This window comes from Acartia tonsa, chromosome 2 (assembly GCF_053477335.1).
Source record: "Acartia tonsa isolate MP-2025a chromosome 2, ASM5347733v1, whole genome shotgun sequence".
Classification (NCBI taxonomy): Eukaryota; Metazoa; Arthropoda; class Copepoda; order Calanoida; family Acartiidae; genus Acartia; species Acartia tonsa.
In genome coordinates, this window is record NC_137261.1 from 59432133 (window position 1) to 59456942 (window position 24810).

At 33.5% G+C, this 24810-nt stretch overlaps 1 protein-coding gene across 1 annotated transcript in view; it reads left to right on the forward strand.

Moving 5' to 3' along the window:
- LOC145312249 (solute carrier family 15 member 2) overlaps positions 1-24810 on the forward strand; it is a 78249-nt gene that overhangs the window by 29289 nt on the left and 24150 nt on the right. The window contains exons 4-8 of the mRNA XM_080151478.1: positions 5145-5317; positions 16684-16760; positions 17164-17241; positions 17685-17725; positions 17950-18043. Of these exons, the coding sequence (XP_080007604.1) occupies positions 5145-5317; positions 16684-16760; positions 17164-17241; positions 17685-17725; positions 17950-18043 (463 nt within the window). The remainder of the gene's footprint in view (positions 1-5144; positions 5318-16683; positions 16761-17163; positions 17242-17684; positions 17726-17949; positions 18044-24810) is intronic.

A 24810-nucleotide genomic window follows, 5' to 3' on the forward strand; every position in this document is an offset into this window, starting at 1 on the left:
TCCGTCACAAAATGCCTTTAAGGAACAAATTAGACTTTAATGGATATAGGATATACGTGGATATATTGATAGGGGAAAATGCTAATATAGACCTCATTTATTGGTCAGTTCGTTCATCCAGTAGAAAAGGAGGTGATGGGTTAAATGGGGTTGATAGTTGGTATCGTTATTTTAGCCAGCTACAAGTGTCACTTTAATAGAGCACATGATAACATTGTGTTACATCCAAGTAATAATAAATCCATTATTATAATCTCTATGTATAAAGAACTTAAAATCATTTTCAGTTTTTTTTTTCAATGCATCTTTTTTTATTATTTATACATTTGGTTTTTATGTTGATGTTGATAAATTGATAGGGGGAGAGAGGGTATCGCTACTTGAAATTGTATAGCTCATCAATTTAAATTTTATCTATGAGTACTAGTAGGTATACTGCATAATAAATTAATGCCTTTTAATTTATTAAGAGCCCAAGGGGTTTATTGAATAATAGACAAACGGTAATTGAACGTTAGCAGCGGCTAGATTTATATATTCTTAAAATTAATTGTAACTATTTTTAATATGGCTCCAGACTCTATTAATTTCTGCTGGAATAAAATCAGTTCTTATTTATCTGGGTTATATACTTGTTTGTAGAGTCTAGACTCTACAGTTATCTCTTAGACTTAAATTGATTTCACTCTATTCAGGGATCTAAAGTGATAAGACAATGGCCTATAAAATGATGTACACCCCTAATTTTGATACACAAAATTATCCCTTCTGCATATTACAATTCATGTTTGAAATTATGATTGAAACGTTCGAACATTCAACTTAATGAATCAACAAATAAAAATTCAATAAAAATTCCCAAAGATGTTGAGCCAACGATTAAGAAAACGTTATTGTAAAACTTTGGGAACTCTTGTAATAAACAGCCCAGTATCCTCTCCCTCCATGGTATGTAAATCATTTGCTTTTCAGAGAACCTATCCCTGACCTGAAATGGAAAGGGGAGTGGTTTTGCAAGTGCCTATGAACTTAGATCATAATATTTTGCAATAAATTCTTATTGTTGTACAATGTACGTACACTGACAACATCCATAAGTAGCGAAACACAAAAATCATGGAATGGTCTAAGTAACGTTCAGTTCTCATAACAAAGAAAAAAAGGGAGAGAATATGCAAAAGAGTACCGTTTACATCTTTTTATAATGTGACCGACAAACAGACGGACAAAACAATGTATAGATAAGATGCCCGATAATCACTAAATTTTTTATCTTCATATAATTATTATCATGGCTTACTATTTGCTAGATTATTTGTCCCTCCTTGTAATTTAAAAAATCTTAGTAAAGGTTTTTTACGAAGGAATAAGGAGAGTAGAAAAAAAGCCTTAAACCAAACTTAGATATAAGAATTAAATAGCCTAAAACCATCCAGGGATCTATAAGAAGCTTCCATGAAATGGTGAACTCAATCGTTTAAGTAGATATCATAAATCTTAAGCTAGAGACAAAAACCATACTACTTTTTTCTATACTAGCGGCTTCGCCCCCCAAGAAAATAGCTTAAAACCACCACAGGACCAGTAGGTATATACCCTGAAGAGTAGAATCCGATCGGTTCAGTGGTTACCGAGATCTTAAGGGACGGACGGACAGACAGAGAACAGACATCAGGCTACTTGTAAAATCTCAAGTCACAAAATTACCCCTTCTGTAGATTATATGTAGTGGTTGAGACATTTGGACATTTAGCCTATCAGAATTCAATAAAAGTCCCCAAAGTTGTTAAGCCATGGAATAAGAAAACATTATCATAAAACTTTGGGGACTAGTGTAATGAACAGCCAATTGTCCCCTCCCTCCTTGATTGATTATAGATTCTTTATGACTAAACATATTTCATAAATGCATATATTTCCAGAGAGTAAGGGAGGGGACAATGGGCAATTAATTCAATTTTAGAGTTCTAACTCAATATCTTCAAAACCAGATATATCTAAAATATCTAAAATTTAGTTATAGCAATCTTTACTAGATTTGTATAATTAGAAATTATTAAACCCTGAAAGAAAAGTATTTAACATTAGGTTATTCTGTCTTATTTTCCTGTGAATAGTCTGCATTCTTTGCGCCAAAATAATAAAAGTTGCATGTGTTCTGATACCCAAAGTCCAAGACTGTCAGAAATATGAATTTTTGATCCATTGTCCCCTCCCTTCCTCCCTGTATATTTCTAACTGTCCGACCACTCAGCTAAAAAACAACATTTTTCCTCAATATAAAAGAAAAGAAGTAAAACCAGTCTTTTTTTTAAACAGTTAACTTATTGGTCAAACCCATTTTTTTCCTGCACCAAAAATATAACTGCAAGTCTTGCGTGCATTGGCCTTAGAAGTAATGGATCTTTTTAGCCAATCTAATTTTGTATTGTTTGTGTAATATCTAACTTTCTGGAGATACTATCGTACATTATGTACATTTTGTCTAAAGCTTAGGATTTTGATGACTTCTAAACTGATTGAGTTCTCAAATTTAGGAAAACTTAACATAGTTCTCAGAGTGATTTAATGCTATTTAATTTGTAAGATTTAAGTCTGGGGGTGGTTTTAGGCTACTTTTTTCTAGAGGCACAGGCACAAGTTTGTATAATGTAAAAATAAATCCTTTTTGTTTGATGATATTGTATGGAAAGAGACACAAAAACAATGATTTAATCACGGATTAAAATCACCCCAAGAAAAATAAACTAGCTCAAAGCCATCATGATCTTAAGTGACAGATAAACATCCCTACTACGTTATAAATGTTATCTTCATTTTAATGTAACTTTAAAAGATCATATTTTTTGATAATTATATTGTCTTATTAAATATGACTACTTCTTTTCCTATAGCTAGGCATTAAAATACAACGCAATATAACTTGAAGCAAAGGGAAATCACAAAAAATAGTTGAGTTGACCTTTTAAGGCAAGATACGAGTTTAATTATATAAAAATATGATATACAAGCAATGTTTCATTGACCTGACATAGCATTGAATAATCTTATCAAGTACCGTTTTACATTGTGGAAAAAGCCGGTATGTCTGGTTGTTGAGTCTATACGGTGAATTTAGGAAACCCTATCTAAGATAAGTTAACTCTCAAAATAACCAAAATATGCAGACATAGAAGTCCAAGGGTGGGGGTAAACCTTTGAAAAACCCTAATTTTACCCTCTTAAAATTAAAAAAAACTATTCATAAATATAAATTAGTTTTAAAATCTATCTTTTTGAATTATATCCCTTTTTTCAAATGTTATTTTTGGCAATTATCATCTTATGCTGTTCTGTATGCTTTCCAAAAAGACCAACCACAGCAAAAGAAGTTTAAAAACGCGCAACTGCTGTGGTATTTTTGGGTCCACAACTACAACAAATATGTAGACAGGAAAGGGTGAAGGGAGGAAGAAACGGGTTGTTGTTGGGGGAGGGGGGGGGGGCGGGAGTTACCGTTCATTTTTCTTACCACTGCAACGCAAGGTCAAATATCTTTAGCTGTTGCTTCTTCCCCACTGCTGTTGCTGTTGCTCCTTGTTGTTGCATAAGAAGCTGTTTATAATGTTATTGTACACGGGGAGGGAGGAGACATTGAGCTGTTTATTAAAAAAGTCCCCAAAGTTTTTATTTGTTGGCTTAGCAACTTTAGGCACTTTTTTTGCTTGGTTGGTTCACTAAGTTGTGTGTTCAAAGAAATCAACCACATATTGTTATCTACAGAAGGAATAATTTTGTGTATAATCATTGGAGATGTTCATCAATATATCGTCCATTGTCTTATTCCTTTAGATCCCTAAATTGTATATATCAATAACAGTAAAATCATACATATCTGGACCTTATATTAAAAAAATCAAACCTAAAACAAATATTTTGTTGTTGTTTTTCTTGCGCTGAATAGGTAAACTTGTTCTCTAAGATCTCTAGAAAGGAAACGATTATAAACTGGGTTTTCATGGTATCATTTTCGTGTCAAGGGGTGGAAAGGGGGGGGGGGCAAGCTTATTTTAATGTCAAGAAATGTAATTCCCCAACTATCCCAACTGTTAGTGTCAGTATGTTACAAAAATTCATCAATCAAAGGAAAAAAACGGGTAGTCACTTTAGTGGCAACGCCTCTTAAGGGGCGTTTTTTTTGTCGTATTTCACAGCAGCTTTTCTCCTATTTCTAGCTCCTGTGGGGGGTTTTAACCTTGCGGGGCAAATTGCCCAACCTTGCAGGGCATCACCTAATCTAAAATAACCTATTAGAAGCTACTATGAAAATACGACGAAACGGCCCTTAAGAGGCGTTGCCACGAAAGGGACTAGACACAAAAAAAACTTTAAAAAGCAAAAAAAAAAAAACTTAAATTCATTATATCCTCTAAAATCTTGTAAAATTTAAATTTAAATTATTTCTAATTTCTAAAACTGTAATATATTCAAGTGTATAATATATGTATATGTTGAATATTCGATAAAGAAACTATTTTACAACTTTTAATTACATTTTTCAACACATATATCCACCCAGCTTTAGCAAATTTGGCAGAGTTTGAAAAATGCAAAAAATTGAATCAGAACTAATGGTTATTAAATTATGTGTGTTTTAACTAAAATTTAAGTTCATTAGGCGAATGTAGCTCCTCAAAAATGACTTAATTTAGAAAAGGAAATCACTTTAATTTTTTTTAACATTAAATCAGGGCTTAAAGGTTTATAGAAAGCATAAGAGGCTATGCTTGGCAGACGGCTACTATAACTGCGGCTGCGGCTTAGCTGCGGATAAATGATAGACAGCGGACTTTTTATTCGAAGAGAGCAGCTGTAGCTTCGGCGGCTGTGTTAAAAGAAAAACATTTGTTGGCTGTAATTATAATTTTACAATGGATGTAGAATTAAGCTTGCTAATATGGACCTCATTTATTGGTCAGTAGGAGGGGAGAGGTTGGGTTGGGGTAAAGAAGTGGATAGGGGGTATCGCAATATTAGCCAATTGCGATCATCACTTTATCAGAGTACATGAAAATCAGGTGTGACTTCTAAGTAAAAATAAATTTATTGTCTGTTTTAAGTTTGTAATTGTAATTTTATCTATCTATTTCTTTTTTTTCTTTCAGGCTATCTACCATGGTTTCTCTATGTGCTGCTACTTCACCCCCATCTTCGGGGCCATGTTGGCCGACATGTTTCTCGGCAAGTTCAAGACCATCATCTACATCTCTGTTATCTACGTGCTCGGACATTTGCTCAAGACCCTGGCCGCTGTACCTACCCTCGGTGTGCCTCCTGTGTAAGTATATTTATTTATGGCATCGTGTTATTCGATGGATAGTAAAATATAAAAATATAAGATTAAAACAGGTATTGATTTAATGATTATTATTTTAATATTCGCGGAAATCGTTTGTAAGTCGATGCTATATATATTTTTGTGTATGGTTGAGCACCGGCTCTAATCCACCGGATATTAATCGGTTTTGAACTCAGAAAATTTGACGATCAAGTCAGAAATCGATTTTTTAAAGCGAAGCTTCTTTTATAATTCGCTTATGTCCTTTAATCCTTCCGTACGTCACAGTTAGCTATTTTACTAAATTCAGGTATGTTAGAATTGTACTATTTATTTAAAACTTTGGATGATGCTTCTTGTAAAGATTAAGTACGATTTAGAAATCATAGCAACTCTTTACCGTTATCAGAAAGTCCCTACGCCCAAAGATGCAAATTTTTAACTTATTTTTTCAACACTTGTATGCTAAATTATTATATTCATCTATTTTTGGAACCATGATTCTTAGGACAACAAGATAATGAATTTTCTAAAAAGTACATCTCAAAGGCATAATAATAGTTATTTCTCGCATCGTATTATAAACGGCTTTCCGCAAATTCGAATGAATACGAGAAAATGTTTTATCCTTGTTAATAAAGAAAAGTCTCTTGCACAGATAATGAAATTTGTAAATCAGCCTCTTTCTTCTTTTCCAGTAGCGCAGCTACTATTTAAGTAGTTTGTGTTCGTCCGTATACTTTTTTTTGTTTAATAATTGAATACATTTCATTGTATACAGCTTTTTATCATACATTAGGCTATTTATTGCACAAGTCCCCAAAGTTTTACAATAACGTTTCCTTATTCATTGGTGGCTTTTATTCAATTTTGATTGATTGGTTCATTAAGTTCAGTGTTTAAACGGTTTAACCACTAATTGTAATCTGCAGAAGGGGTAATTTTGTGTATCATCATTTGGGATTTACATTAATTTATCGACCATTGTCTTATCCCTGTTAATAACTGGTTGAATCCTTTCAATTCTAAGGAACCTTTATAATACGACACAATACAATCTGTCCCGATTTTGTATTACTTTTTTTTCTTTCCCCCTTCCCTTTTTCGGGAAAGAAAAATACGACGTAACTGCAATCATGTTCCGCAAAAGTAATACAAAATCGGGACAGATTGTATTGTGTCTTATAAAAAATATGTTCATTCGCCTTTAATTAAAGACTCCCTATTAATCTAGTGGCGATACCGCCCATTTTCTTTACATAACAACAACAATTTACCCTTCTCATCCAAACTGTATTACAGTTTACTGTTGTTTTTTGGTTTACACTAGTCCGTTGACATTTAAGGGTCGTGGTTAAGGAGTGTTTACCCCCCTCCCCCCACAAAAAAACTTTCAAACCCTCATTTTACACCCTTAATATTTTTAAAATGCACGTCCTAAAACCTTTCAAACACGAAAGTCTACCCCCTTCAAAATAAAAAAGCTTGTGTAACATAACATAGAACTTACTCTTGCCGCGATACTTATGTACATACTTATCTCTGTATAATACTGTTCTGGTAGCTAAGTAATCTTGTGTAACATAGAACTTACTATTGTCGCGCTACTTATGTAAATACTTATCTCTGTATAATATTGTTCTGGTAGCTAAGTAATCTTGTGTAACATAGAACTTACTCTTGCCTCGCTACTTATGTACATACTTATCTTTGTATAATATTGTGCTGGTAGCTAAGCAATCTTGTGTAACATAGAACTTACTATTGTCGCGCTACTTATGTAAATACTTATCTCTGTATAATATTGTTCTGGTAGCTAAGTAATCTTGTGTAACATAGAACTTACTATTGTCGCGCTACTTATGTACATACTTATCTCTGTATGATATTGTTCTGGTAGCTAAGTAATCTTGTGTAACATAGCATAGCTTACTCTTGCCTCGCTACTTGTGTACATACTTATCTCTGTATGATATTGTTCTGGTAGCTAAGCAATCTTGTGTAACATAGAACTTGCCACGCTACTTATGTTCATACTTATCTCTGTATGATATTGTTCTGGTAGCTAAGTAATCTTGTGTAACATAGAAAATACTCTTGCCGCGCTACTTATGTACATACTTATCTCTGTATGATATTGTTCTAGTAGCTAAGTAATCTTGTGTAACATAGAAAATACTCTTGCCGCGCTACTAATGTACACACTTATCTCTGTATGATATTGTTCTGGTAGCTAAGTAATCTTGTGTAACATAGAACTTACTCTTGCCACGCTACTTATGTACATATTTATCTCTGTATAATACTGTTCTGGTAGCTAAGTAATCTTGTGTAACATAGAACTTGCCACGCTACTTATGTAAATACTTTTCTCTGTATAATATTGTTCTGGTAGCTAAGCAATCTTGTGTAACATAGAAAATACTCTTGCCACGCTACTTATGGACATACTTATCTCTATATGATATTGTGCTGGTAGCTAAGCAATCTTGTGCAATCTTGTGTAACATAGAACTTACTCTTGCTATGCTACTTATGTACATACTTATCTCTGTATGATATTGTTCTGGTAGCTAAGTAATCTTGTGTAACATAGAACTTACTCTTGCCTCGCTACTTATGTACATACTTATCTTTGTATAATATTGTGCTGGTAGCTAAGCAATCTTGTGTAACATAGAAAATACTCTTGCCTCGCTACTTATGTACATATTTATCTCTGTATGATATTGTTCTGGTAGCTAAGTAATCTTGTGTAACATAGCATAGCTTACTCTTGCCGCGCTACTTATGTACATACTTATCTCTGTATAATATTGTTCTGGTAGCTAAGCAATCTTGTGTAACATAGAACTTACTCTTGCTGCGCTACTTATGTACATACTTATCTCTGTATGATATTGTTCTGGTAGCTAAGTAATATTGTGTAACATAGAAAATACTCTTGCCACGCTACTTATGTCCATACTTATCTCTGTATGATATTGTTCTGGTAGCTAAGTAATCTTGTGTAACATAGAACTTGCCGCGCTACTTATGTACATACTTATCTCTGTATAATATTGTTTTGGTAGCTAAGCAATCTTGTGTAACATAGAACTTACTCTTGCTACGCTACTTATGTACATACATATCTCTGTATGATATTGTTCTGTTAGCTAAGTAATCTTGTGTAACATAGAACTTACTCTTGCCACGCTACTTATGTACATACTTATCTCTGTATAATACTGTTCTGGTATCTGAGCAATCTTGTGTATCATAGAACTTACTCTTACCGCGCTACTTATGTACATACTTTTCTCTGTATGATATTGTTCTGGTAGCTAAGTAATCTTGTGTAACATAGAACTTACTATTGCCGCGCTACTTATGTACATACTTATCTTTGTATAATACTGTTCTGGTAGCTAAGCAATCTTGTGTAACATAGAACTTGCCGCGCTACTTATGTACATACTTTTCTCTGTATAATATTGTTCTGGTAGCTAAGTAATCTTGTGTAACATAGAAAATACTTTTGCTACGCTACTTATGTAAATACTTATCTCTGTATGATATTGTTCTGGTAGCTAAGTAATCTTGTGTAACATAGCATAGCTTACTATTGCTACGCTACTTATGGTCATACTTTTCTCTGTATAATATTGTTCTGGTAGCTAAGCAATCTTGTGTAACATAGAAAATACTCTTGCCACGCTACTTATGTACATACTTATCTCTGTATAATATTGTTCTGGTAGCTAAGTATTCTTGTGTAACATAGAACTAACTCTTGCTGCGCTACTTATGTACATACTTATCTCTGTATAATATTGTTCTGGTAGCTAAGTAATCTTGTGTAACATAGAACTAACTCTTGTCGCGCTACTTATGTACATACTTAACTTTGTATAATATTGTTCTGGTAGCTAAGTAATCTTGTGTAACATAGAAAATACTCTTGCCACGCTACTTATGTACATACTTTTCTCTGTATAATATTGTTTTGGTAGCTAAGTAATCTTGTGTAACATAGAAAATACTCTTGCCGCGCTACTTATGTAAATACTTATCTCTGTATGATATTGTTCTGGTAGCTAAGCAATCTTGTGTAACATAGAAAATACTCTTGCCACGCTACTTATGTACATACTTATCTCTGTATGATATTGTTCTGGTAGCTAAGTAATCTTGTGTAACATAGAACTTACTATTGCCGCGCTACTTATGTACATACTTATCTCTGTATAATACTGTTCTGGTAGCTAAGCAATCTTGTGTAACATAGAACTTACTCTTGCCTCGCTACTTATGTACATACTTATCTCTGTATGATATTGTTCTGGTAGCTAAGTAATCTTGTGTAACATAGAAAATACTCTTGCCGCGCTACTTATGTACATACTTATCTCTGTATAATATTGTTCTGGTAGCTAAGTAATCTTGTGTAACATAGAACTTACTCTTGCTACGCTACTTATGTAAATACTTTTCTCTGTATAATATTGTTCTGGTAGCTAAGTAATCTTGTGTAACATAGAACTTACTCTTGCTACGCTACTTATGTAAATACTTTTCTCTGTATAATACTGTTCTGGTAGCTAAGTAATCTTGTGTAACATAGAACTTACTCTTGCTACGCTACTTATGTAAATACTTTTCTCTGTATAATATTGTTCTGGTAGCTATGCAATCTTGTGTAACATAGAAAAGGCGGAGATAATAGAATATATACATATTATAAACACAGTCATTACAATGGATATAGGATTTACGTGGATATTATGACAGGGGAAAAATTGTCGTCAATTTAGGTTGCTAACATGGACTATACAACTACAAGTTACTTTTTATTAGAGTACATGAAAATCTGGTGCAACATCCAAGTAATAATATATCGATTGTCCTTGCTTTATTAAGGGATACCAACCGTTTCTTTAAATAACATAACAGATAGGTATACCTATAATGTATAAGGATAGATGCATAGCCCAGACAACTATCTGGTTATAATGGTGGGGACCTTTTTTATCTGCTAGCAAATTACTTATTATTCGTTGTAGCGACTTGGCTGTGTTAAAATTTCTGACGCTATTGGCTGATATTTAAAGACCCAATTGAAAGTCGGCACAGGGTCCCCACTTCGTGGGTAGAGCTACATATATCTCGTGCCCCCTCCATTCTTTTACTTTAATCTGATCAAAAAAGATTCTACAAATCTCAAATTGATTCGCAGCTTCTTGCAGCCGCAGCTGCTAATCTGGCGGCGGCTAAAAGACCCTGACTGACTTGAGAAAATGATTCCCTAGCTATATACCAATCCCTCTCAAATGACGATCATTTATTTTGCATTTACGAGGAGTATATATACAACTCATATCACTTCTCATAAGGGAAGGAGGGGACATTGGGATGTTTATTACACTAGTCCCCAACGTTTAATAATAATTTTTTGCTATTCGTTTAGGGACTTTCGTTGTGATTCATTTTGTGTCTACACATTTCAACCACTAATTGTATTCAACAGAACGGGTAATTTGGTGTCTAGTCCTTTGGGATGACATAAATTAATCAGCCATTGTCTTATCCCTTTAGATCCCTGCTTTTATTCATTTATGCCAGTATATCTTATCAGGACAAATAAATATTTTTTTCCAGTATGGCTTCGAAACCGATTAATATCCGCTGGATTAGAATCGGTTCTCAGCCTTACTGGAAAATCATTTATAGCATTGCATTACAGACAATTTCCTTCGGATGTTAAAGTAAAATCATAACTAGCACAAATTTTATTAGACCGGGCCTTTTGTTTCTCGGATTAACAAAAATGTTTTTTTCTTTTAATGTGTTATCTTAAAACGAAAAAAGATAGTGTAATTCTAAATTTTTTCGTAACAAGATCTTTTTGCTATCTGTATAACTCAAAATTTTGAAAATAAATCTAGTTTATAGTTATCTTTAAATATTACAAAATTCTAATTATATTACATGAATATTCTTTTTTTAAAAGAACAAAGAGTAGAACAATAATGCACTAAATTACAACCTAACAAGAACAAATATGTCGTAAGTAGCACATATGTCAAGCAGCTAAATAGATATAGAATATACGTGGGAATTTTTTTTTTCAATTCAGTTCGTTCATTCAGTAAGAGGGGAGGGGATGGGATTAAGGCCGTTTGTGGGAGTATCGTTATTTTAGCCCGATGAGAGTTTTACTTTATTAGAAAACATACAAATCTGATGTAACATCCTAGTAATAATATATCCATAAGCGGCTGCTGTAATAGATAACAGGTATAAAAAATATTCTTCAAATCAATCATTACTTTTCTCGTATTCATTCGAATCCGGTGGACAGGAACCGGTTCCCAGCCATACGAAAAAACTATGTCTAGCATCTTATTATAACCAGCTTTCCACGAATATAAAAATGTACAATAATAAGATTAAAACCAGTTTTTTCAGCCCGTGCCTTCGGCACCTCGGGGCTTAAAAACTGGTTTTATCTTATAATTGTCCATTATATATCCGCGGAAAGCTGTTTATAATACGATGCGAGAAATAACTATTCTGTGCTAATTACAATATGACTTTTACTAATGATAAAATCACAAAACCTTTCTTAATATAAGGTGTTACTGTTAGGTACTGATACATATTTTAAAGAACGTACGTATGAACTTGAACATATCATAGTTGAAGAGAAGCTATGCCTCTAAAAAAGATTCAATTTGCATCATGTTTCATTTTACTTTCTTAAAATTCTTGGAAATTCCTTTTTATGTGATGTAAACTTAATGAAATAAGAGAATCATTTTTGGTACAATTTCATAAAAAAGTTCTCCGCTAATTTTTGTGCTGTTATTGTATCAACAGCATAAACATTTTAATAGTCAGTCAGCAATAGTAACTTTTTTTTATTAGAAGCCATTTAGTCAGTATTTCAATTACCATTATAAATATGATATATAATTACCTAAATGTTGCACCAGATTTTTATATACTCTGATAATGTGATGCTCTTAGCTGGCTAAAATAGCTTTACCCCCAACCTATCCCTTTTACAACATCTCCAAACACCTACTGGATGAATGATCTGACCATTAAATGGGATCCTTATTAGCAAACTAAATTGTCGGCATTTTTCCCCTATACAAATATACAGGTAAATTTTAACAAAAAACTTTTTTTTTTAATTGTGCCCAGTTAGAAAATCCGCGTGGTATTATTCTATTTTTGCTTAAAAGATAAAAGAAAAGATTATTTGAAAGAAATGCACAAAAATATTTTTCTACTAAAAAAAGTTACTAAATATATTAAATATTGATATTCCAAATTTCTCAGTACATTGAAATTTTTTAGAAAATGATATAATTTTAAAGTATAACTTTAAAAACAAAATTTTATAACTGCACTCAATAAAATGTAGTTTTAACTAGACTAAAACCTTTTTTGATAGATTCACAATTAATATTTAAGTATATTAAATAGACTATAAAAGTTGAAAGGATTTTTAATCAATATAATAGATTTGAAATCTGCATAAAATTTTAAGGATTTTTTATAAAATTAGTTTTTTATATAATTCTTTATTTAAAGGCGCAAATACAAATTTAGTTAAATAATTTTGAGATCTGTGATTGGTGGATTGAAAACTATCTGCGCTCTGATTGGAGAAGCTTAAGTGACGTACATCATTCAACCAATTAGAGCGTAGGTAGTTTCCAATCCAGCTTTCCTATTGGTCAAAATTTATTAACTTAAATCGTATTTGCGCCTTTAAATAAAGAATTATATAAAAAACGAATTTTATAAAAAATCCTTAAAATTTTATGCAGATTTCAAATCTATTATATTGATTAAAAATCTTTAAAACTTTTATAGTCTAATATTAAAGAAGGCTTTTTTCATAATCTTATTGATTGATGTATAGGGTAGATTAAATAATCTACCCCCCAATAATATTTAATATCAAGAACCAGGGAGGGAGGGGACATTGGGCTGTTTTTTACACTAGACCCCAAAGTTATATAATAATTTTATAAATTTTAGTTAGGAAATTTTATTTGGCTGGTTCATTAAGTTGAGTATCCAAACGTTTCAACGACTATTTTTTAACCTACAGAAGGGGTTATTTGTGTGTTTCACAAATTGGTTTAACTGGCTGTTGAAGTGAAATTCCCAAGAACTAAATGTTGGGGTCGGGAAGGAGGTATAACAATGCACTAACGCTATAGTTGTTAAAATATTGACAAGCTGTTTCTACATTCTGGTAAAAGAAGCATTGACAAATATTTCAGTCTATTCTACATACATTTCTTTTTTTTTCATATGCTTATACATATTTAAGTGAATTAATGAATACAAAATTCATGCTATATACAAAAAATATTATTAAAATTTCACATGGTGTATTTCACTTAAAAGGTTTTCTTTTTGGGTGGAGTAGACTTTTTGTTGTATTCTATAAACATATATTGCCAAGACTTTAATTGCAAGTTATTGCAAAAGTGTCAACTCTTCCTAGGTAGAATAAATAAATATTATACAGATCATTAATTTAACTAGCTATACCAGAAGATTAGGATTAAAATAATCACGAAACCTCTGCATATGAGGAAAGGTTGCGTGAATTTTTCTCTCTCTTTTTTCCTTTTAGTAGTTGAAATTTAAATTTATTTTATGGTTTCTTAGAATTTTACCTTGTATAAACCATAAAATATAAACATTTTTAATTTTGATTTCTTTCTCTTTTTTTCCTTTTAGTTAATGAATTAAATTTTTTATGGTTTTTTAGAATTTTACCTTGTAGAAACCCTAAAAATCAATGGAAAAATATAAATTTTTTTGAAATGCAGATCTATCGATCTAAAAATTAAGCCAAATTTGCTTTAAGAATATAATTTGAAAAAATTATTTCTTTCTTATTCTAATCGATATATAATTACTTGGATGTTGCACCAGATTATAATGTACTCTGATAAAGTAATGCTCGCAGCTGGCTAAAATAACGACACCCTCCATCCATCCCCTTTATCCCATCCCCTCAACTCCTACTGGATGAACGAGCTGGCTAATAAACCATATCTATATTAGCAAGCTAAATTGACTGCTAATATATCCACGTACATCCTATTTCATTTTTATTGTTGATTATTTTTGTGCATTCTTACTTTTACCCTAAAAATTATAATCTTTACTATGACGTAGTTATAAGAGGCCCGAATAGAGCCCAACACCTAGGCCTAACTATTGAAAGTACTTTATATACTCTTGAGATAGAAAATAAACAATATAAATGTACATCTCATAATGTAGATAAATATCAGGGATCTAAAGGGATAAGACAATGGCCGATAAATTGATGTACTTACTCAATGATGATACACAAATTTTTCATTCTGTAGATTACAATTAGTGGTTGAAACGTTTAGACAATCAGCTTAATGAACCAAATTTCATTAAAACTCCCCAAAGTTTATAAGCCAACGAATAAGAAATCATTATTGTAAAACTTTGGAAACTGGTGTAATAAACAGCCCCAAGTTCCCTCCCTCCCGGAGATAAATATATATATTGTGTATAGTTTTGAATTGTGCAGTATATGTTCAAAGATGGAAATGCCTAGATTTTACCCACCTGTACTTTTACCACTGGACCGCAAGGATACCTTTAGTAGTAGCGAAGCTACTCTAGAATTCACTCTTATCTGTCCGTCAGTTAGTTCCTTACGTTATGGGTTAAATGTGATTTTCTCAGTTGTTATTCATGATAGACGGCTGATTTATTTTGTAGAGATTCCCTATCCAATAAGCATCCAGTATGCAATTTACTTTGTCTGTGGTCTTTCACTCATTTTATTAAGAGGGAATGGGCTAAATCGAGGTATAACTATTAGACAGCTACAAGTTTTACTTTATTATAGTACATTAAAATCTGGTGCAACATCCCCAAGTAATAATAAATCTATTCACAAAACATTAAATCATCTGTATAACCACCATTTCAATATTGCATTCTCAATTGTAAATGATAAAATTCTAGTTGACAGTTTCATTTCAACAAGGTTTACACAGCTGGGCCTAGCAGCCGCGAGCAATTCAGCTGCAAGTTTGCCGCCAAATAACAGCTATATTGAAATTGTGTAAAGGGTGTTTTACCTACCAAGCCTTTGGTATTATTATAAGAAATTTTTTTTTGATGCATAACAATGGATATATTATTACTTGGACGTTGCACCAGATTATCAAGTACTCTGGTAAAGTGATGCTCGCAGCATGATTAAAATAACGATACCCCAATCTAACCCCTTTACCTCATCCCATCCCCGTCTACTGGATGAACGAACTGAATAATAAATGTGGCTCATATTAGCAAGCTAAATTGACAGACACTCTAATTAAAAAAACATTTAGCTACAAAAAATTAATTTAGATTTTTGGACATAATTTTTTTTTATATCACCCTCTACAGTACATATAAATCAGGGAGGGAGGGGACAATGGGCTCTATATTACACTAGCCCCTAAAGTTCTATAAAACGTTTAATTACCGTTATGGCTTCACAATATTAGGAACTTTTAATGAATTTTATTTGGGTGTCCAAACGTTTTAACCACTAATTGTAATGTACATAAGGGGTAAGTTTGTTAATAATCATTGAGGATGTACATTAATTTATCGGCCATTGTCTTATCCATCTACATCTCTGCCCTACAGTACATATAACTACTTCCCTGTATGTTGAATTTAATCCTTTAAAAGTTATCCCAACATGACGATATTAAACTGTCCGCTAGTAAAAGGAATTTGACATAATGTCAATGTAAACATAAATCCTCTAAAATTTGTACATTTCTAGATTTAAGCAGTAACTGACACAATGTTCAAATGGGATTTGAGTAACTCGTAAAATTTTAAAATGAAAAATTTAAATAAGGAAAATGAAAATGTAAAAGTTTTGCCTCTTTGCCATGGAAATTGTTTAGACTTAACAAAAGCCTTTGATTGCACCTTTACTGTAGTTATATCTTGTCCAACAGCAGTAGATCATAATTCCAGTATTGCTTCGAAACTGATTAATATCAGCTTAAGTAAAATCGGTTTCGAGCCATATTGAAAATCATGTATCGTTTCGTATTATAGAACCTTTCCATGTTCAATAATAAAGTAAAACACGAAGCGGGCTAAGATATTGATATCCCCCTTCCACTCCCTTTACCCCATCTCCTCCCCTCCTATTGAATGAACGAACTAACCATTAAACAAGTTTAATGTTGGCAACCTAAATTGATAATACTTTTTCCCCTGTATATATTTCCATGTATATTCTAATCTACATTCATTAAAACATTAAAAAATTGACAGATATTTATTTTCAGGGAGTTTTCACTGATTGGCCTGGCGTTGATTGCTATAGGAACCGGAGGAATCAAACCTTGTGTGGCAGCTTTTGGAGGTATTTAGAATTTTAACTTTGTTCCAATCATTGGATTTTTAGGGGGGGGATTGTTTTTGTGTTACATTCCTGCGTTCATGGATTTAACAGGAGAAAAAAGACATTAGAACAGGTTTAAAACCATATTCTTAGATAAGAGGGGTTAATTTTCGGCAGTATGTGATGAATTTTTATATAGTTTAGAGAATACTAATTGAAACAAAAGACTTTTAGGTGAACATGGCGCCCTCTTCTGCCTAAATAACAAAAATCATATCATTAATAAACTTAAATATTTAAAAATTAGTAAAAAATAAAGGCAGAAAATTTGATTGTTGATTAATTTTAGAAAATTTTTAAAAACTTAAGTTTAGCACATCATTCTGAGCACTACTCATACAACGCATATTTGTAATTATTTCAGGTGATCAGTTTAAGATCCCGGAGCAAGAGAGACAACTACAAACCTTTTTCTCTGTGTTCTACTTCTCCATCAATGCAGGTCAGACAATTAATGTATAAGTATAGATGTAGAACTATCTTGCCCAAGTGGTGGGGACCCTTTTCTTCTGCTAATAAATTACTTTTGTAGCGACTTGGCTGTGTTAATATTTCTAAAGCTATATTGGCTAATATTTAAAGATTGAAAGTTGGCACAGAGTCCCTACCCCGTGGGTAGAGTTACATATAGCCCGTGCCCCCTCTATTCTTTTACTTTAATTGTAATAAAATAGACGATACAATGATGTACATAACCAATGAAGTTCATCCCGTCTTTAGTTCAAAATAATTGATTGAAAACTTTGGACACGCTAGTTTGAACAAACCAATCAAGACTTAATAAAAAGCATCCAATGTTTTGAATCCAAAAATGAAATACGTTGTATAGCTATTTTTAATGTTTATTTAAAAAAAAAGAATTAAGAATATTATCTTTTTTTCTAGGTTCACTACTGAGTACCTTCATCACTCCAATCATTAGAGAGGTAATACATCTATAATACAAAGTACAACGATGTCTGTCTGTCTTTCTGTCCGTCTATCTGTCTGTCTGTTTGTCCGTCTGTCTATCTGAAGCTTAAGATTTCGGTATGTTGTGGTGGTTTTAAGTTATTTTCTTGAGGGGTGGGCCGCTACAAATTTAACTTTTTTGGAGAACATGAAAATCTATCTAGTTAAGATCCAAGTGACAATTTAGCCATTTATTTAGGATGTGCAATGTTTTGGAGACGATACCTGTTACTCACTGGCCTTTGGTATACCTGCTCTTCTTATGTTCATTGCTACAGTCATTATCATCATAGGTAATATATTTATTTCTGTGTGAGTATGGGGGAATGGGGGGTTGCGTTGGTATACTTGCTCTTCTTATGTGCATTGCTACGGTCATTATCATCATAGGTAATATATTTATTTCTGTGTGAGTATGGGGGGGGGGGTAGATATACCACACTTTTCTGGGATCTTGCTGTGTCAAGTATCAACTGTTGGGAATATCAAAGGATGACTCCATGCAAAATTCGAGCCGGATTCGGCCAAAACCGGCCGTGAATTTTATAAAAAACCGGTTTTTTCCGGTTTTTAGGGGGTATCTGTAAATCGATTCAGCTGGAGCAAAACCGGTTGGAGGTACAAAAAATTTTACTTCACTTGAAATTTAGCCAATGCAATTGCCTACAAAAATGTACTTCATCATCAACTTGATTGGACAACTCTTTCCCCTCCTAAATGTCCATTAAAACCTCGGAAACGGCAAAAATCGCCAAAAATCACGCCTTCGGCGGCGAATAACGGCTAAACGGTCAGCCTGAGGTGAATCAAACATAAGTAAAGAAATGTCCGCCTCAAAGAGTTGTTCAACATCAATGAGATGCTTGAAGTCTCTAAAACGACTCCTTCTCCTCCTATATTTGGTGACCCTGGGGTGACGGGTTCAGTGCCCCCCACACCCACGAAGTGGGCATACTTTTGAAAATCACGTTTTTTCAGTTTTTCCCCTTAAAGGAGGGGAAGGAGTCGTTTTAGAGACTTCCAGCATCTCTTTGATGTTGAACAACTCATTAAGGCGGACATTTCTTTACTTATTTTTCATTCGCCTCCGGCTGACCGTTTAGCCGTTATTCGCCGCCGAAGGCGTGATTTTTGGCGATTTTTGCCGTTTCCGAGGTTTTAATGGTCATTTAGGAGGGGAAAGAGTTGTCCAATCAAGTTAATGATGAAGTACATTTTTGTAGGCAATTGCATTGGCTAAGTTTCATGTGAAGTAAAATTTTTTGTACCTCCAACCGGTTTTGCTCCAGCTGAATCGATTTACAGATACCCCCTGAAAACCGGAAAAAAACGGTTTTTTGTAAAATTCACGGCCGGTTTTGGCCGGATCCGGCTCAAAATTTGCATGGAGTCATCCTTTGATATTCCCAACAGTTGATACTTGACACAGCAAGATCCCAGAAAAGTGTGGTATATCTAGGGGGGGGGGGGTTGCGTTAGTATACTTGCTCTTCTTATGTTCATTGCTACAGTCATTATCATCATAGGTAATATATTTATTTCTGTGTGAGTATGGGGGGGGGGGGGTGCGTTGGTATACCTGCTCTTCTTATGTTCATTGCTACGGGCATTATCATCATAGGTAATATTTAATTTGTAGGGCTTGGCAGCTTCGCCTCAGTCGCGCTAAGGCTCAAATTTAAACCTGCTGACGTGACAAAAAAAATTGTCGAAAACACGGATTGTCTGTTTAGGAACAGGTTTAGACACCTAGCTGAATTTTATTTTATGACGATTTCACTGAGGTTTACACGCAGCTGACGCGCGGCTGCCTAACCCTGATAATTTCAGATGAGGGGGGGGGGGACGCATTCTATTGTAAATAGCAAGGTTTTTTTTGTCTGTATCTTGAAACTACTAAACCGATTGAGTCTTCATTTTATGGAAGCTTCTTATGTCCCTGGATGGTTTAGGTTATTTAATTCACATATTAAAGTTTGGTTTTTGGCTATTTTCCAACTTTCTTTATTCCTTCGAATACATAGCTCCTAGATGATGGGAGCGCAGCCGCTAGTGGACAAAAATGCAACATCATGTTAATAAAAGGATTTCAATAAAAGAATAGAATATTGATAAGCATGTGCTGCACTGTGTATATGGCAAGTATGAAAGTAATTTTGCATAACCAACTATGTACATAAAACATAGAAACAGTAGTGTAAAATAGTAGTGTTTCTTTAAAAGAACAATTTTGTTTAGAGTATTACATGTAATCGATATGATAATATTTGGATATTGCACCAGACTTTTATGTACTCTGATAAAATGATGCTTGAAGCTGGCTAAAATAACGATTCCCCTATCCACCCCCTTTAACCCATCACCTCCCCCTTCCCTCCTGTATAATCGAAGTGACCAATAAATAAGGTCATTGATAGCAAGCTAAATTGACGACAAACCTTCCCCTATCAATATATCCACGTATATTCTACATTCATGAAAGAACAATATAGAACTCTATTTTCAAATAGTGCTATTTATAAATCTGTATATTTTGACCAGAGGTGGATTCTTTAAAAAAATTTGAAATCGCTAAATAGGCGAGAGTAACCAGATCACATAATTTAATTTTGTACAAAAAGTCTAAAATAATGAAAGGGCTATAACCATAAGATTTTTTAAAATTTTTGTAGATTTTATTATATGATTTTGGAGGATTATTTTTACAAAAACAATATTGGTGATCTGGCAACCCTCAGTGATTTAGCGATCCTAATTTTTTTAAGAATCCACCTCAGTATCCTTATACTAAAGTAACAGGATGTCTGTGTGTCTGTGTATCTGTGTGTCTGTACCGAAGGATCTCACTAACCGCTGAACCGATCGGGTTCTCCTTAACAGGGTAGCTTCTCATAAGTCCTGGGAAGGTTTATAACTATTTTTTTGGGGGGTGGGATACCCCCAACCCCCCCAAAAATGAAAAATCCCCCCCCCAATTTTTTTTTAACTAAAATTAAAAATGAGAGAAGGGCACCCCCCCCAAATTTTTTTAAAATTTTTCTTTAAAAATTTAAAATAAGAAATTGGGTTATTAAATTTGACTCTCTCCTCCTCAAGTGCCCCTAGAGGCCTCTAGGGGCGTAGCCGCTAGTTTCAGATAATACAGCAGTTTTGTTGCAACATGTTAAGTATGTAGTATAATACAAAGTATGCCCATTATATTCCTTGTAAACCAATATGGCTTTACTACCTAAAGACACTCTTAAAATTTATCTTTTTCAGGAAAGCATTAGCAATTTTTTTTTTTTTTTGGGGGGGGGAAGGTTGACCCTCTTTAAAAATGTCCCCAAAATATGTATTACCTATACATTTTTTTGAAATATTTATTTTAAAATGTAAGCTGATACTTTCTTACATTTGATATAACGATAAAGTCTATAGGCGAAGCCCCTACATCTAAAATTATAAAAAGATTTAAAGAATATTTTTTACAGTGGTCATATGTGAAAGAATAGGATCTTTTATGGAGTGAGATATTTCTCAGGGAGGGAGGGGACATTGGGCTGTTTATTACTCTTGTACCCAAAGTTTTCTCATTCGTTGGCTTTGCAACTTTGGGAACTTTTGTTAAATTTTGATTAGTTAATCTATTAGGTTGAGTTCACCTTTGATTGTAATCTACAGAAGGGGTAATTTTATGTATCATCATTTGGGATGCACATTATTCTGGAGTACAAAAAATAAAGAATACTATGCTAAACGTCATTTCATATAACTTTATATAATTTAGCTAACCATGAATCTACTGGGATAAGTCAATGGCTGATAATTTGATGTACATCTTCAATTATGATACATGAAAACACCTCTTCTGTCGATTATAATTAGTGGTTGAAACTTTCGGACACTTCTATAATAATAATAATCCAAATAATTAAAATTCAATTAAAGTCCCCAAAGTTGTTCATCCTGATAGATAATTAGAAATATATGAACACATATTTTAAATATTTCTAGTTTAATTCAAAAAAAATTTTTATATAAGTTTTAAATTAATTTTCCATGAATATTCTAAAATAAAAAGAATTAATTTGAATAGGTAAGGAATAAATTATTATTTATATTTTTATGTAAGCAGAATTTTAGTAAAAAATAACAGAAAATGGCTTTTAAATGAATAGGAATAAAAAAATCAGTTTTGGAATTTTGTCCTATTTGCTGTCATCATCATACGCATCTCTCTTTTTGACTGTGAATGCCAGAGAATACGGACACCTTGTTCCTCCATGAATTCCTGCTGTCTTTGGCAAGTTTCTCAGCTTCTCCCCATGTTAATTCCAAATTAAAGAGGTCCTTTTCAGTGCTCCGCCTCCAGGTCATTTTTGGTTGTCCCCGATTACGTTTACCAGTGGTGGGGTTCCATTTTAAGCACTTTTTTGGAAACCTATTTTGTTCCATTCTGAGCACATGTCCTAGCCACCTTAGTCTTTTATATTTCACTTCTGCTTCAATACTATTGCACTTGGTCTTAGCATACAGCTCAAGGTTTGATATTTTGTTTGGCCAGAATATTTTGCAAATTCTTCTTAGGCAGCTATTGTGAAATGCATTAAGTTGATTTGTTTCAGTTTTCACAGTTCTCCAGCATTCCGCTCCATAGAGAAGAACTGATTTCACATTACTGTTGTAAAGTCTGATTTTTGTTTTCAGAGCAAGTTTCTTTGAATTCCAAACGTTGTGTAGACTGTTGAAAGCAACCCTAGCCTTATCAATCCTGGTTTTAATATCAGCTTTTGAGCCATTTTCACTGCTGATAACACTCCCCAGATAGGTGAATTTGTTGCTTTGTTTCAATTGTTCACCATTTATTGTTATAGTTTGATCAGGGTTTGTAGGTATATTCATAATTTCAGTCTTCTTGACATTAACAAAGAGCCCGACTTGTCCTGCATATTTGACTAGTCTATCTGTCTTAGCTTGTAGATGTTTAATTGTTTCTGAAATCAGTGCCAGGTCATCAGCAAAGTCCAGATCTTCTAGGTGTCCTAGTATGCCCAGCTGGAGACCACGTTTTTTGTCCTCTGTGGTTTTCTTCATCACCCAGTCAATGACCAATATAAATAGAATAGGTGATAAAATGCATCCCTGTCTAACTCCAGTGCTTATTTTAAAGAAATCAGATGTCTTATTGTTTCCAACTGAAACACAGGCTTGGAAGTTGTCATAAAATTTAGTTATCATAATTATCATCTTTTCTGGTATACCATAACTTCTTAGTATTTTCCAGAGTGTTTGTCTGTGTATGGAGTCAAAGGCCTTAGAGAAATCAACAAAATTCACGTGAAGTGGCTTGTTAAATTCAACACATTGTTCAATAACTGTCCTAAGGGTGAAAATTTGGTCAACACAGCCCCTTCCAGCACGGAATCCAGCTTGTTCTTCTCTCAGTTTATTGTCAATTTTCTCATCAATTCTGTTTAAAATAACTTTACATAGGACCTTGCTTGGGATAGAAAGCAGCATAATTCCTCTCCAATTATCACAATTGTTCAAATCTCCCTTCTTAGGTAGTTTTATGATTATACCTTTAGACCAGTCCGTTGGTATCTTTTCTTGCCTCCAAATTTTATCAAAAAGATCAGTTAGAGTCCTAGCAGAAAGATCTATGTCTGCCTTAAGCATTTCGGCAGTTATCAAGTCAGGTCCTGGTGCTTTGTCATTCTTTAGGCTATGTATAGCAGCTTTAACTTCTTGAATAGTTGGTGGTCTTATATCTATGTCTATTTCATGTCCTGGTTCTGGTTCAGCAGTAATTTCTGGTTCAGGTCTGTTCAACACTTCTTCAAAATGTGATTTCCACCTTTCAGCAATTTCTTTTTCTGTAGTGAGTAATTTACCATCTTTAGCCTTGATAGTTTCACCACTCTTTTTGCTATATTTGCCACTTAATTGCTTGGTTATGTTGTATACTGTTTTCATGTTACCAAAGTCAGCTGCTCTCTGGGCCTTTTCAGCCAGATTGTCAATGAAATCTCTCTTGTCTTTCCTTGTGCACTTTTTGACTTCTTTGTCTTTAGCAGTATATTCAGCTTTTAAATTGCTCATGTCAGCCAAGTGTTGAGCATTATGGATTTTGTTTTTGAGCTTCTTTCTCTCTTCTATTTTGATCCATGTTTCTTCAGAGATCCAGTCCTTTTTCTCTGGTTTCTTGTGTCCTAGGGTTTCCTTAGCAGTAGATTGAAAGTTTTCTTTAATTGAAGTCCATGTGATCTCAGTCTCGTCATTTAGGTCCTCTAAGACTTGAAATCTATTTCTGAGTTTTAAAACAAATTCATTCTTTATCACAGGGTCCTTTAATCTTGAAGAATCATATTGTCTACCAATCTCACTCTTTTTATCATGGCCAGAACGCTTCAGCTTTAATTTAATCTTACTGACAACTAGTTCATGGTCACTAAATATGTCGGCTCCTCTATAGCTCCTACAGTCTTGCATTGATTTGACCCATTTTCTATTGATCATAATGTGGTCAATCATGTTTCTTGTTTGTCCATCAGGTGTTGTCCAGGTATATTTGTGAATGTTTTTGTGTTGGAATAATGTACCTCCTACAACCATATCATTATTTAAACAGAATTCAAGTAAAAGTTCTCCATTTTCATTTCTTGTACCTATGCCAAAGTGTCCCATTGCATTCTCCACTCCAGTCCTGTCAGTTCCTACTTTAGCATTCATATCTCCAAGAACTAGGCACATGTCATGTTTGGGTACTGAGTTTCTGATTGATTGCAGTTGATCATAAAACTCTTGTTTTACTTCTCTATCTTTGTCATTTGTTGGGGCATAGCATTGGATAATGGTCAACTTGCAGTGCCTTGATTGGAATCTAGCCTTAATTATTCTGTCTGATATAGGTTTCCAGTCTATTAGTGAATTGACATGTCGTTTTTGAATAATTATAGCAACACCATACATATGTTGGCTTTCATGACCAGAATAAAGTATTAGGTGGCCATCTTTGGTTGTAGTTTGTCCTTGTCCTGTCCATCTACATTCCGCAATTCCAAGTATTCCAATATTG